General features: G+C 39.9%; 1 protein-coding gene across 1 annotated transcript; it reads left to right on the top strand.

The window, feature by feature from the left end:
* Positions 1-725: 725 nt before the first annotated feature.
* IL18 (interleukin 18) lies at positions 726-12,037 on the top strand. Its single transcript, XM_075548760.1, has 5 exons — positions 726-804; positions 1,567-1,578; positions 3,200-3,337; positions 4,559-4,695; positions 11,651-12,037. The coding sequence occupies exons 1-5, from the start codon at positions 726-728 to the stop codon at positions 11,873-11,875; spliced, it is 591 nt and encodes a 196-aa protein (XP_075404875.1). The 3' UTR covers positions 11,876-12,037.
* Positions 12,038-12,430: the final 393 nt, after the last annotated feature.

Here is a 12,430-nt window from a genome sequence, read left to right as displayed (position 1 = left end):
CAAAAGTCTTCAAGGGCATACACCGTGGTGGGGTTGGGGGGAGGAGAAGAGGAAGAAGAGAAACTTTTAAATCATTCAAGTCATGAATGAACATTCAAGTCACAGCAAGAACGTATTCATACATTGCCTGTGTCAATAAACATAGTACAGTTCAAATTCTAGAGCAGAAGCTGCTACTGCGAAGAGAGAAAGACTGACATGACAGATGCCAGATCCTTTTTGCGTTTCCCATCGGAGCCCACCGCAGGCAGGGACACCATATGTACATCACTTCACCTTTTAGCAGTTTGACAATGAAGTCATCAAACCTTGGCCTCGCGCCCTTGTGAGCTCACTGGTTGTTAAGGGAGGGATGGACTTGGTTCCTAGTTAAACAGCAGGGTTAGGTGTGTTCCTGGAATCCTCAGCTGCATCTATTGATTTTTAAATATTATTAAATTAATATAAAAATAGATCAGTTCAAAAATGAGCCACTTATTCGCCTCTTATACCGTTGTTTCAATGGAAAAATGTTTTCCATGTCCAAATATTGAATAATCTGCAAGGGGAAGTTTAAAAGAAGAAGTATTCATAAACCAAAAACCTGTGGCATTTATTAACTATCCAGAGTGTCCACCGGCATACTGCGGACACTCTGACTTCTGAATGTGGAGGCAGTACAAACTGACAAAAGAATAATGGTTTCCTCGTTAAGAGATGACTCTCTGCTTTCCTTAGGCATCAAGATGGCTGCTGGGCAAGAGGAAGACACTTACATCAACTTGATAGAAATGAAATTTATTAACAATACACTTTACTTTCTGTGTAAGTCTAAGACAGTAAGCTTTCAAAGAAGTGAACTGAACTTTTTTAAAAGGTTGGAAGGTAAACTAGTAAGTGACTCCCTTTTGTTGCCAACTTCCATTATATGATGAATGAGATTCTTCTCTGGGAAAAATTGGGGGCTCGACTGAGTCTCAGTACCTTGTTGCAGCAGATTTTCTAGTTACATGGTAGTCCTTCAGGAAATGATGGATGTCTCACACGGTGGTAGCAGGTGCCTGCATGAGAAACCTACAAAGCAGAGTACCTTCTGGGTCTACATTTCCTAAAGCAAATGGGTAGGTTATTGGCAGACATCTTAAATCTAGCCGTCTGTGAATGAGGCACATGTAAAGACACTTGAACTACAATGGATTTTGAAGATGCATCTCTCATAGGCTGCTCTTCCACGGGAAGTTTAGCTTCATTTGAAGGCATCATAGAACATCCACATGCGTAGACGACTTCCCATTGAAGTCATAACTCTATGATTAAAATCCATCACCTTAAAATTTCCTTTGTGCTACACCTTTATATTTACAGACTGGATTTTATACACAGTCAGTCGAATGGGCTTCACTTGAAAGGACCTGCTGGTGCTTGTGAAGTATTTGTGATGGAGGCTCACAAAAGCGATCACAGAATGAGAGGGTTTAGAAAATGGGAAATGATGGTAAACAGTGGTTTTTAAAAAGTAGGGTGACAGGAGATTTTGAGTTGAAATACAGAATCTAACATATTTTCTTCTCTCTTTTTCTCCCTCAGCTGATAATGATGGTAAAGTATACATTTATTGCTCTTTCTTTGTAATCTCAGTGGCTCTTTGGTCAGGATTCCACAGACCCATGCATATCAGCATGCTCATATGGGAGTCAGTGCCCACTGAGTGCCAGCTCTCTGGGGAGCTCGTTTGGCCTCGAAGGAACGTAGCACCCCCCACCTCAGAATAAAGAAGACTGTGTTGTCGCTGTGAGGAGCCATTGAGTCAGTTCTGGCACACAGTGACCGACAACAAAACCAGACACAGCCTGGGCCTGGGCCTCACAGGCCTCCATCCTCACCGTTCTTCTGATGCTTGAACTGTGCCAGTCCATCTGTAAGAGGGCCTTCCCTCCTTCACCACCCCTCTTAAGAGACCAGAGTGGTTTCTTTTTAAAAAAAACAAAAAAGAGAATCTCTGGTAAAATATGCCTCTGTACATCTTAGGAAATCCTGAAGTGCTTACTAAGTACACAATAAGCCACAGCTGTCACATAGGTGTTAATATCAGGACGGAGTAGTTTATTCTCTAGGGAGTATAGAAAGAGGGGACTGAAGCATTATAATTATCCAAAATCAAGAACACCTTTTTCCTTCAACCTCCTGTCTCAGAAATGGTTTGGAAAGAAGCCTGGGAGATTCCTAGGGGGCCAAGAATTCTGGAAGTAGGGGTGGTGGGGAAGGGTTGAGCAAAGAGAACTCTGAGCTTCTGTCATCTAATTTTCTTCCTGAAGCTCACTAGCAGCCAGTCCTGCTGGCGTTAAGAGGGATCACGCCCACGTCTAGCCTGCGGCCCCATTAAAGGTCATCAGTCTTTAATGCTAGTTTCCTTATGAGTAGCCATTTCTCCATTCCTACGGTGATCTTCCTGGTCGAGAAATTTTTAAATACAGCAAACTTGCTTTTATACCAGTCCTTCATGTATCTCAAAGATATGACTGTTGATTTAATTCAATAAACATGGGTATCTGCATCCCGGGCACAATGTTGGGCCCTGGGATTAAATGGTGAGCTAAACTCAGTGTCTACAGGAGAAGTAGGCACGCAAAAAAAGGCTTTGGAATGTGGTAAGGTACACATTGCACAGGATGATGGAGCATTTTAGAAGGAACACCTAACTCAGTCCAGCAGGTTCAGGAAGACACTTTGAAGAAGACGTGATCTAAAGAAAGATTTTAATTGCTCGTGGACAGTGTTTAAGGCAACAATTAGAAGACTGTAAGTAGGGCACGCATAAGAAATGCAGAGTAATTCAGAATGGCTTCCATAAAGAGTACACCCAGGACACTGATCAGAAAGGAAAGAAATGGACGAGTGAGGAGACCAAAGAGCTCTGTAGCACCTAAGAACATGTATAGTTGGGATAAAACTATTAGAAACTAAGGAAGACAAACAATTCTGGTCAGAGAGTAGGATGTTTGAATTTGAGGTTTTAGAGATGAAGGTTCTGAGTGATGAAGCGGGATGTGCCCTGCAAGTAGTAAAAAACAACAGCCAGCTTCGTTATGGATGCTTCCATAATAGAAGACTAATTATTGAAACCATTATTATTATTGAAAATTATAGTTAATGAAAACAAGTATATAGTACACCTACTTGATTTTTAAAATCGTTTTCTTAATGATAATGTATATTATAGACAACATGGAATCAGATTACTTCAGCAAGCTTGGACCACCAAAATTTGCAATCATACGAAACGTGAAGGACCAAGTTCTCTTCATTAACCAAGGGAAACAACCACTGTTGGAGGATATGCCTGATTCTGACTGCAGAGGTATTTTTAAAATACTTGCAAATATAAACCTGACTAGCTCCGTCTACCCACTCTTTAGGGTTGCTCTGAGTCAGTAGTGACTTGATGGCAGTGGAAGTGATGCCCGAGCGGGATGATGGACAATGTTATCTAACCAAAAAATAACAACGATGGACCAGATACATATATAAACCATAGATGCATAAACAGATTTGGGGCTTGCACTTGATTCTAGCCCCAGTCTAACAATGAGTTCTTATGACATGGCCCTGCTTGATGCTAAAGCTCATAAAGAGACACAAAGAATCTGGGTGCTTCAGCAACGTGTGATGAGGAAACTGAATAGTGTCTGGGCTCTTCAAGGCTTGTTTTCAAACAAGCAGCCATCTAAGTGAGACTTCGAATCAGGAGCCCACTGTGTAATCCAAGGATTGTAAATAATATAATCAAAGTTAAAGGAGGAAACATTATCAGAGTTTAAATTGTGAATACATTTGCAGAAGGCTATGGATGATGGCCGAAGACCAAAATCCACTTACAGGGTCCACACATGGATTAAGCCTCCAGTGAACCCCTCCATAATTCAGGGATGTGAACAGTTCTGGTGTCAGCATTATAAAGTTGATGGTGGCAGATAAAGATGGGTCAAAATGTACTATCATTGGCTATCCCTTGTGACCCATTGTAAAGCTGTTTCCATGTTAAGGGGAAACATGTGGGCTAAACCCCTGGTGAATCCCCTCTGGCCATGAACCAAGGCTTTGAATAGCTTTGCTGTCATGCAGAATGCATTGGAAAGTGGATTAGTGCAGATGATGTTAGGTTACAATGTATCACCCAATCATTTGTTCTCCTTTATGATCCATTTAAACTTGTTCTAGTTTTTAATATTTTCTACTTTTCAATGGAGGTTTATAGCTGCTTTACTTTGCTATTGTTAGTCAGTTTGTTTGTTTTTAGTGTTTTTCTGCATAAGGGGCCCCAGATAGGTAAATCTATAGAGACAGTAACTGGATTGATGGTTCCCTGGTGGTATGACAGGAGAGGTTAGGGGTCATGGGGAACTAATAATGATGATTACAAGAATTAAGAAAATGTTCTAAAACAGATTGTCGTGGTGATTGTATAGCTCTTCTGGATGTGATTAAACTGTTTAATTGTACAATGTGTGAATTATATGCCAATAACTGTTGAAAAAGTAATCTTCGGCCTAGTGTTCTGATTTACCAATGTCTATTTCAGATAATGCAGCCCAGACTACATTTATAATAAAGAAGTATAAAGACACCATGCCTAGAAGTCTACCAGTGTCCCTCTCAGTGAAGTATATGAATAAAACCCACACTCTGTCCTGTGAGAACAAAACTATTAACTTTAAGGTAAGACCGAGCCTTATTTCATTTGTAGTCTTGTTTATGAACTAGAACAGGACTACTTCATTATAATGGATAATTACTAAAAATTGTCAAACTCCTCCCTAAACTGTAGTGGCAACATAGTTTTTCTGAACCTGTCTCAGGGAGGATATGGATAATGCTGTTTTATAATTTAGGTCTTCTGAATAATCAGTCTACAGATCTTTTAAATATTAAAAACATGGGTAAATTATCCCTTTCAATTAAGAATAGCATGTGACACCCCGAACAATTCCTGCTACATAGAATAAAGCAAATTACACTTCTGTACATATCTCCTTAGTAAATCGTGATGATAATATTAACCCCTAATTGTCCTTGTTGGGTTTTTAAAAATCATTTTACTGGGGGCTCATTCAACTCCTATCACAACCCATACATACATCCATTGTGTCAAGCACATTTGTACATTTGTTGTCATCTTCACTCTTTCTACTTGAGCCTTTAGTATCAGCTCCTCATTTTTCCCCCTTCCATCTCCCATCCTCCCTCCCTCATGAACCCTTGATAATGTACCATTTTTTTCATGTCTTACACTGTTCAATATCTCCCTTCACCCACTTTTCTGTTGTCCATCCCCAGGACGGGTGCTATATGTAGATCATTGGGATTGGTTCCTCCTTTCTCCCCCACCTTCCCCGTCCTTGTTTCTTAAACCTAAATCTTGGCCACATCCTTCTGCTTTCAGGTGGTTTGTGTTATTTTTATTTTTAAGCTAAGGGAATAAAATTAACACAACCAACTGTAAAAGTCATGATTTGATGCATCTCAAAGCCAGGTTATCAGTTGTTTTGGCACTTTCTTTTTCTCCACTGTTCTGTAAACATCCATTCACTGGAGCTATGAGCAGATGTTGAATATTTCCTTCTCAACGAGCGCAGCCACTGGATGCTCATAAATCACTAAGAGTGGGTGCTTCTGAGGTGAATCTCAGACTGTGGATATTTTTTTTCTGAGTAGAAATGTGCCAATAAAGCACTTCTGTCACGATCCCTAGTTCCCACTAGCATAAAGTTAGCAACGATCCTTGTTAACAGTGACAAGTGGAAACTTGGGAGGGAGGGCAAAAAGTCACTGGAAAATAGAATCAAAGTAAGAGCAGTGTGTATCTAACAGGTAACCGCCTCCAGACAAGTCCCTGAACCATCCCTTTCAAACCAGAGTCCCACTCCTACATGGGATCAAAGAGTTCTCATCCCATCATCTGATGGACGAAACTTAATTCTCCTAACAACATTAAAGGGCTGAAATGGGGAGGGTTAAGCATGTTGTCATTGAGAACCAGAAGGGATGGAAGAGATGGCCATGCTCAAACCACGTGGGGTGGGAAAAACGGATGCAGCCACAAAGGAAGACTTGGAAACTGGGATCAGCCTGACCCACCAGTGAATACTTGCTGGCGAAGACAATGAATTGTGCTAAGAAAATGGAAATCAGAGGAGGGAGCATTAGAACTCATTGTGATGATGTCCATACTACCCTTTAGAAAAAGCAATTTAACTATGGAAGTGTATGATATGTGAATATTATATCAAGAAAAATACTGGGGGGAAAAAGAAACCAAACTTGACCTATGGCTATCATGGGTGAAGGAGGAAGAATTTTGCTTAGATAGCATTGAATTTATGTTAATGGTGGTTGAAAATGAAGAGTATAATCAATGGAACTGAATTATACATGTAGACGTGGTTGAATTAGAGACTATTTTGTTGTTAAGTTGGGATTTAATACATATATCATTCTATAGTTCAGTCGTGTCTAGTAGAATTGTATAATTCTTACCACTATCAGTTTCCAAACATTCTTTTTCTACATAGGCTCCTTGACATCGTCTGCCTTTTACCTCACCACCACCACTGAACCCAACTGCCCCCACACCCCTTATTCTACTTGCTGTCCCTATAGGTTCATCAATCGTGGGTTTCATACACAAAATCAGAGAAGACATAACCCAGCTTCAAGAGGGTGACCTCCATTGACATAACACCTCTGAGCTACACTCTAATGTGAACAAAAACCACACAAAACAATACAAACCAAAAATACTGAAAACTTCGGAAACCAGATCAGGTACAGCCTGCATCATAGGGGTGATCTACTGACAAAGTTTTAACTGCTCAGATCAGATTTATCCCTTTGTCTTCTTACTCCTCTCTCCCAAGCACTCTGTTTAGTGACCGCTTTCCTCCCATCCCGCATCTTTAGATGGGGGTGTCCTCCAGAGGGTTATTTCCTTTGTAGTTCCACAAATGGATCTCACACTACCACTGTCATCCATCTCCTTCTACCGCAATTTAGGCTCAGATACTAATCCCTCCTTCAACTTCGGATTATGTGGATTGAATTGGGGAATGTTTTGTTGTGCATATTTCTGCCACAATTGGAAAAAATAATTACACAAATAGCAGTGAGTACAAAGAAAAAGAAAATGTCTTACAATTGATTGTGGTAAAGATTGTACAATTCTGCTTGAATGGTTGAACTATTGAATTGTATGATATGTGGGTGAAGTGCCAATAAAACTGTTAAGTAAAAATAAATAAATAAAATTGAAAAAAAACAACTGGGGAAAACAAATTTTGGGGTGCTAAACTTATGCAATGTTGGTAACCTTTTAAAAATAGATAATTACTGAAGGCACATTTAATATATTTTAAATATATAATTATGAACGGCAAATAAATAAATTATAAATTTATTTAGACTAGGAAAAGAGGGGGCTTTGGAAGAGGCCTGTGCAAGTGAGGTGGTCTGATAATTTAAGCTTCATTATCTTCACAACTTCTGTGAGGAGCTCAGTAAATACTAGTCGGAGGAAAGGTCAGAGAGGAGGAAGAGAGAGAAAAGAAGAAGCTGGGACCAGTTTTATCTTTTGGCCTTTATTCTTTTGTTTCCCATTAATAAAGTTATAAGCAGTGATTGTGGACAGAAAGTGTGTTCTAGATAATAAAACACAGTAGCTACTAAAATGTGTTTGCCTTCCTGTGCTGATTAGTCAACTACAAAGTCCTAGGCTACCCCTCCCTTTTTTATTTGGACATGAACTTTTATAACACAAAATAAACACCGGTTTATTTTCCTGTGTATACATCCAGATTTGCTCAGGATTTGGTCTTTCAGACTTGATTCAAGGTTGAGCTTATTTCTTCAAGTTTAAACTCTAACCTCTCCTGGTCTAAAGAAGCATTTAGACTCGTGGAGCCCTCTTGTTTCACGAAAGAAGCCTGTTCATGGTGAAGGTTCTCCCAGGTCCCCTGGATGGTTTACATATTTATTGTGCAGTTTCCCTGCAGTGACTCCAAGTGATCAGTGCCCAAACCAGAAAGAGCTACTGCTCCGCAATGTCCTTGCCTTTGTTCTGAAATGTGATTTCTAACTGTGCTTAGAGAGATCACCTGTTATACTCATCGTCACCTTCAACTACAGCTTTCCATGCTAAGTTTGGACCAATAGACTCATCTTCCTCTTTGGTATTTCCAGAACTTTGGGAATCATGACTAAGGGTAATATTTCATATACAATTAGACTTCTGTTTATTCCAAGATTAGTTTAGGGTCTGTTTCTTAGGTCAGCTCTACTATGGGCAGCTGCAGAGTTAAGCTCCAATGGAAGATATCATTTATACTATCATCCCCTGAATTTGGAGACCATTTCAAGAACAGGTTTGTTGCATTGAACACTAATGACAGAGACCTGAAGAGCTGTGGGAGGAGTCAAGAATGCTATTCATGGAGAAGGAAAAGGTCATCAAAGAGAAAGAAATGCCAAATGTGTGTCCGAAAAGACACTGAGACTTGTTCTTAATTGTATAGGAGAGAAGAAATATGGAAGAGACGAAAAATCAAAGAGCTTCCGAGAAGATTTCAAAGAGTAGCTCAAGAAGATAAAGTAAAATATTTGAATAAAATGTGCACAACCCCGGAGTTAGAAAACCAAAAGGGAAGAATACACTCAGCATATCTTAAACTCAAAACTCAAGCCTGGAGTTGCGACATTGGAATTCTATGGGAAAATATTGAGTGATCCAGGAAGCATCCAAAGAAGATGGGAAGAACACACAGAATCACTCGACCAAAAAGAACTAGTCGATAGTCCACCATTTCCAGAGGTGGCATTTGAACAAGAACCAGTGGCACTGAAAAGTTCAAAGTACACTGAAAGCATTAGCCAAAAACAAGGCTCCAGGAACTGATGGGATGCCAGTTGAAATGTTTCAACAAGCTGATGAACCACTGGATACACTTAGTCATCTCTGCTAGGAAATTAGGGAAACAGCTACTTGGCCAACTGACAGGAAGCGATCCATATTTGTAGCCATTCCAAAGAAAGATGACCCAATTGAATGTTCAAATCATATAGAACAATATCATTAGCTCATAGCAACCGATGTGCAACAGAACAAAACACCATGTGGTCCTGCCCCATCCATTTTGCTGATACAATCATTATTGCAACTCAATCATTGAAAATATCACATGAAAGTTAAATTTTGATGAAAATCATCCAGCAGTGGTTGCACCAATACATTGACTTAGAGCTACCAGATGTTCAGGCCGGATTCAGAAGAGGACATGAAACCAGGGATATCATTGCTGATGTCACATAGCTTGGCTGAAAGGAGAAAATACCAGGACGATGTTTACTTGTGTTTTATAGACTATGCTACGGGATACAACTCTATGGAGCATACCAAACTATGGATAGCCTTGAGAAGAATGGGAATTCCAGAACACTTCATTATGCTCCTGAAGGACATATGCATGGATCACAAGGCAGTTGTGTGAACAGAACAAGGAAATCTTAACATGGTTTAAATTCAGGAAAGTTATGCAACAGCGTTGAATCATAACACTATATTTATTCAATTTGTATGCATAGCAAGTCATTGGAAAAGCCAGAATAGATGAAAAAGAATGAGGCATCCGTATTGGAGGAAAGCTTATTAATAACCTGTGATATGCAAAAGACATAACCTTGCTTGCTGAAAATGAGCAAGACTTGAAGCACTAGCTGATGAAGATGAGAGATTGCAGCCTTCAATATGGATTACAGCTCAATTTAAGGAAGACCAAAATCCTCACAAATGGACCAATAAGTAGCATCATGATAAAGAAGAAAAGATTGAAGTCAAGGATTTCGTCTTACTTGTATCCGCAATCAATGCTTCTGGAAGCAACAGTCAAGAGGTCAAAGGCTGCATTGCATTTGGTAAATCTGCTGCACAAGACATCTTTAGAGTATTGAAAACAGGGATGTTACTTTGAGGAGTAAGGTGTGCTTAACCCAAGCCATATTATTTTCATGTGCAAGTTGGACATTGAATAAGGAAGAATGAAGAATCAATGCATTTGAATTATGGTGCTGGAGAAGAATTTTGAAAATATTGTAGGCTGCCAAAAGAACAAACATCTGTTTTAGAAGAAGTATAGCAAGAGTACTCCTTAGAGGCAAAGATGGCAAGGCTTTGTCTTACATACTTTGGGCATGTTGTCAGGAGGGACCCGTCCCTGGAGAAGCACCTCACACTTGGTAAAGAAGAGGAAGGTACTCAACGAGATGGACTGACACAGTGGCTACAACAGTGGGCTCAAGCAGAGGAACAATTGTGGGGATGGTGCAGGACAGAGCAGTGTTTCGTTCTGTTGTGTAAGGGCCAGAATTGACTCGATGGCACCTAAGAACCACGCTGAGTTTACCCCACATGTTCTAGTCCATCCTGAAAAGTATATTTAATGCAAACATAGGGGAAAAGGTAGGCAGTAAGCGATTAACAGCTTCAGAGTTCCAACTGATCTATCTGTGGCTGAAAGAATAGGGATTCGCATATGACCTTACAGCAGACAGCCTAACTCAACTGTGCTCCATTCAGGACAGTTACTCAAGGCTACTATGGAATTTATAGGAGCCCTGGTGGTGTAATGAATTGCACATAGGGCTCCTCACAACAAAGTCAGCGCTTTGAATCTATTAAGCATTTCTAAGGAGAAAGTTGAGATTTGTTTCTCCTACAAAGAGTCATAGTCTCAAAAATCCAGAGAGGCAGTTTTATCCTGCCCTATAGGGTCACTATGAGTCCCAATGACCCAATGGCTCTGAGGGTTTTTTTTAATATGATGGAATGGAAGTGTGCTGTAGACACAGTAATTAAGTACTGTGATTGACTGCTCACAGAAAGGCCAGGTGTGCTCCTAGGGAGAAAAGAAAGAAAAAATAGCATCTGCTTCTATAAAGATTAGAACATAGGCTAGGACCCTTTGAGGCAGTTCTAATTTGTCAACTAGAGTTGAATGAACTGGAATCCATTGGACAGCACATAACAACAGGCTAGAACTGAAATGCTTGGCAGAGAGACAGAGTCAAGGACTGCTGACTAAGCTATTAGAGCTAGACGGTAACCCAGGACTTAGCCTGAGAACAAGCACTGTGTCTCCATATTGTAAGCTTCATGTCCCAGGACCTCTCGAAGGAAGTAGTTGAGATTCCTGGTGCTTCCTGCCTCTCCCAAAGTTGGCTCAGAAACTAGCACTAACTGAAGTCGATTAGAGCAGGGCATTGATTTCTTCAGCTTTAAATAGGTAGAGAAGACAGAAATTGATGTTAGCCCAATGAGGTTGTGGTCATTGCTGAAACCCTACTTCATCTTGGGCAGATGGGCACTTCAGTCAGGCAAATTAGGGTCAAACTAGTGGCGCATAGTGCCAAGCTAATGTGCATTTCATGGTGTGGAGAAGCAGAGTGGACAAGGAGAATAGGAAATTAGTAATTAAGAGGGAGAAGCATTCCTTTTGTCAGTTTCTTTTCTACTCCTAATTCTGGAAAAGGAAATCTTCTTTAATTATGAGCAGTATGGTACTTCAAAATGTATATTTTAAAGTTTCATGTCCTTAAATAATTAACTCATATTCTTATTTCTCCATAGGAAATCAGTCCTCCTGACGCTATCAATGATACAAAAAGTGACATCATATTCTTTATGAGAAACGTTAGAGGACATGATAAGTGTCGATTTGAATCATCCTTGTACCCAGGATATTTTCTCGCTTCTCAAAAAGAGTCAGACCTTTACAAACTCATTTTGAAGGAGAACCAAAATGAAGATTCATCTGTAATGTTCACTGTAAACATCCAAGAACTAGGTAATTGAAATAAAATTGACAGCAGTCAACTAGAAAGATTGAATAGGAAAGTTAGGGGCAAGTGAGATCATGCCAATGGGAGAGAAGACACTCAGAAAAAAGGATGAAAATGTTACACAACTAGAAGATTAATCATTGTTGGTGAATTGCACTTGTAGAATGTGTTGAATTTGTCATTGTGAACACATTAAATAAAATGGATTATATTTAATTTTTTCATTGCTTGAATTTCCTTAGGTTTTGCGTTTTGTAACATTTATTTAAATTTTCTGAGCCTATAATTTAGTGGTGAATAGCATCTTAATAAAATTGATTTTTGCCGAATGGAACTGACTCCCCTCATCCAAGTGCATGGGAGCCTTGTTGTTGTAGTGACTGCGCAGTGGGCTGCGATGCTTCCACGGGGCAGTTTGAAACCACAAGCAGCTCTGCAGCAGAAGACTAAGTTCTGTACTCCCATCAACAGATATAATCTCGGAAATCACAGGGGTCGCAGTGAGTCAGCCTTGACACAGTGACAGGGTATAGTTATCCAAGTACATAAAGTATTTGTATACTGTTGT

This window comes from Tenrec ecaudatus, chromosome 4 (assembly GCF_050624435.1).
Source record: "Tenrec ecaudatus isolate mTenEca1 chromosome 4, mTenEca1.hap1, whole genome shotgun sequence".
Taxonomy (NCBI): Eukaryota; Metazoa; Chordata; class Mammalia; order Afrosoricida; family Tenrecidae; genus Tenrec; species Tenrec ecaudatus.
This window is presented reverse-complemented; position numbering and strand designations above follow the sequence as displayed.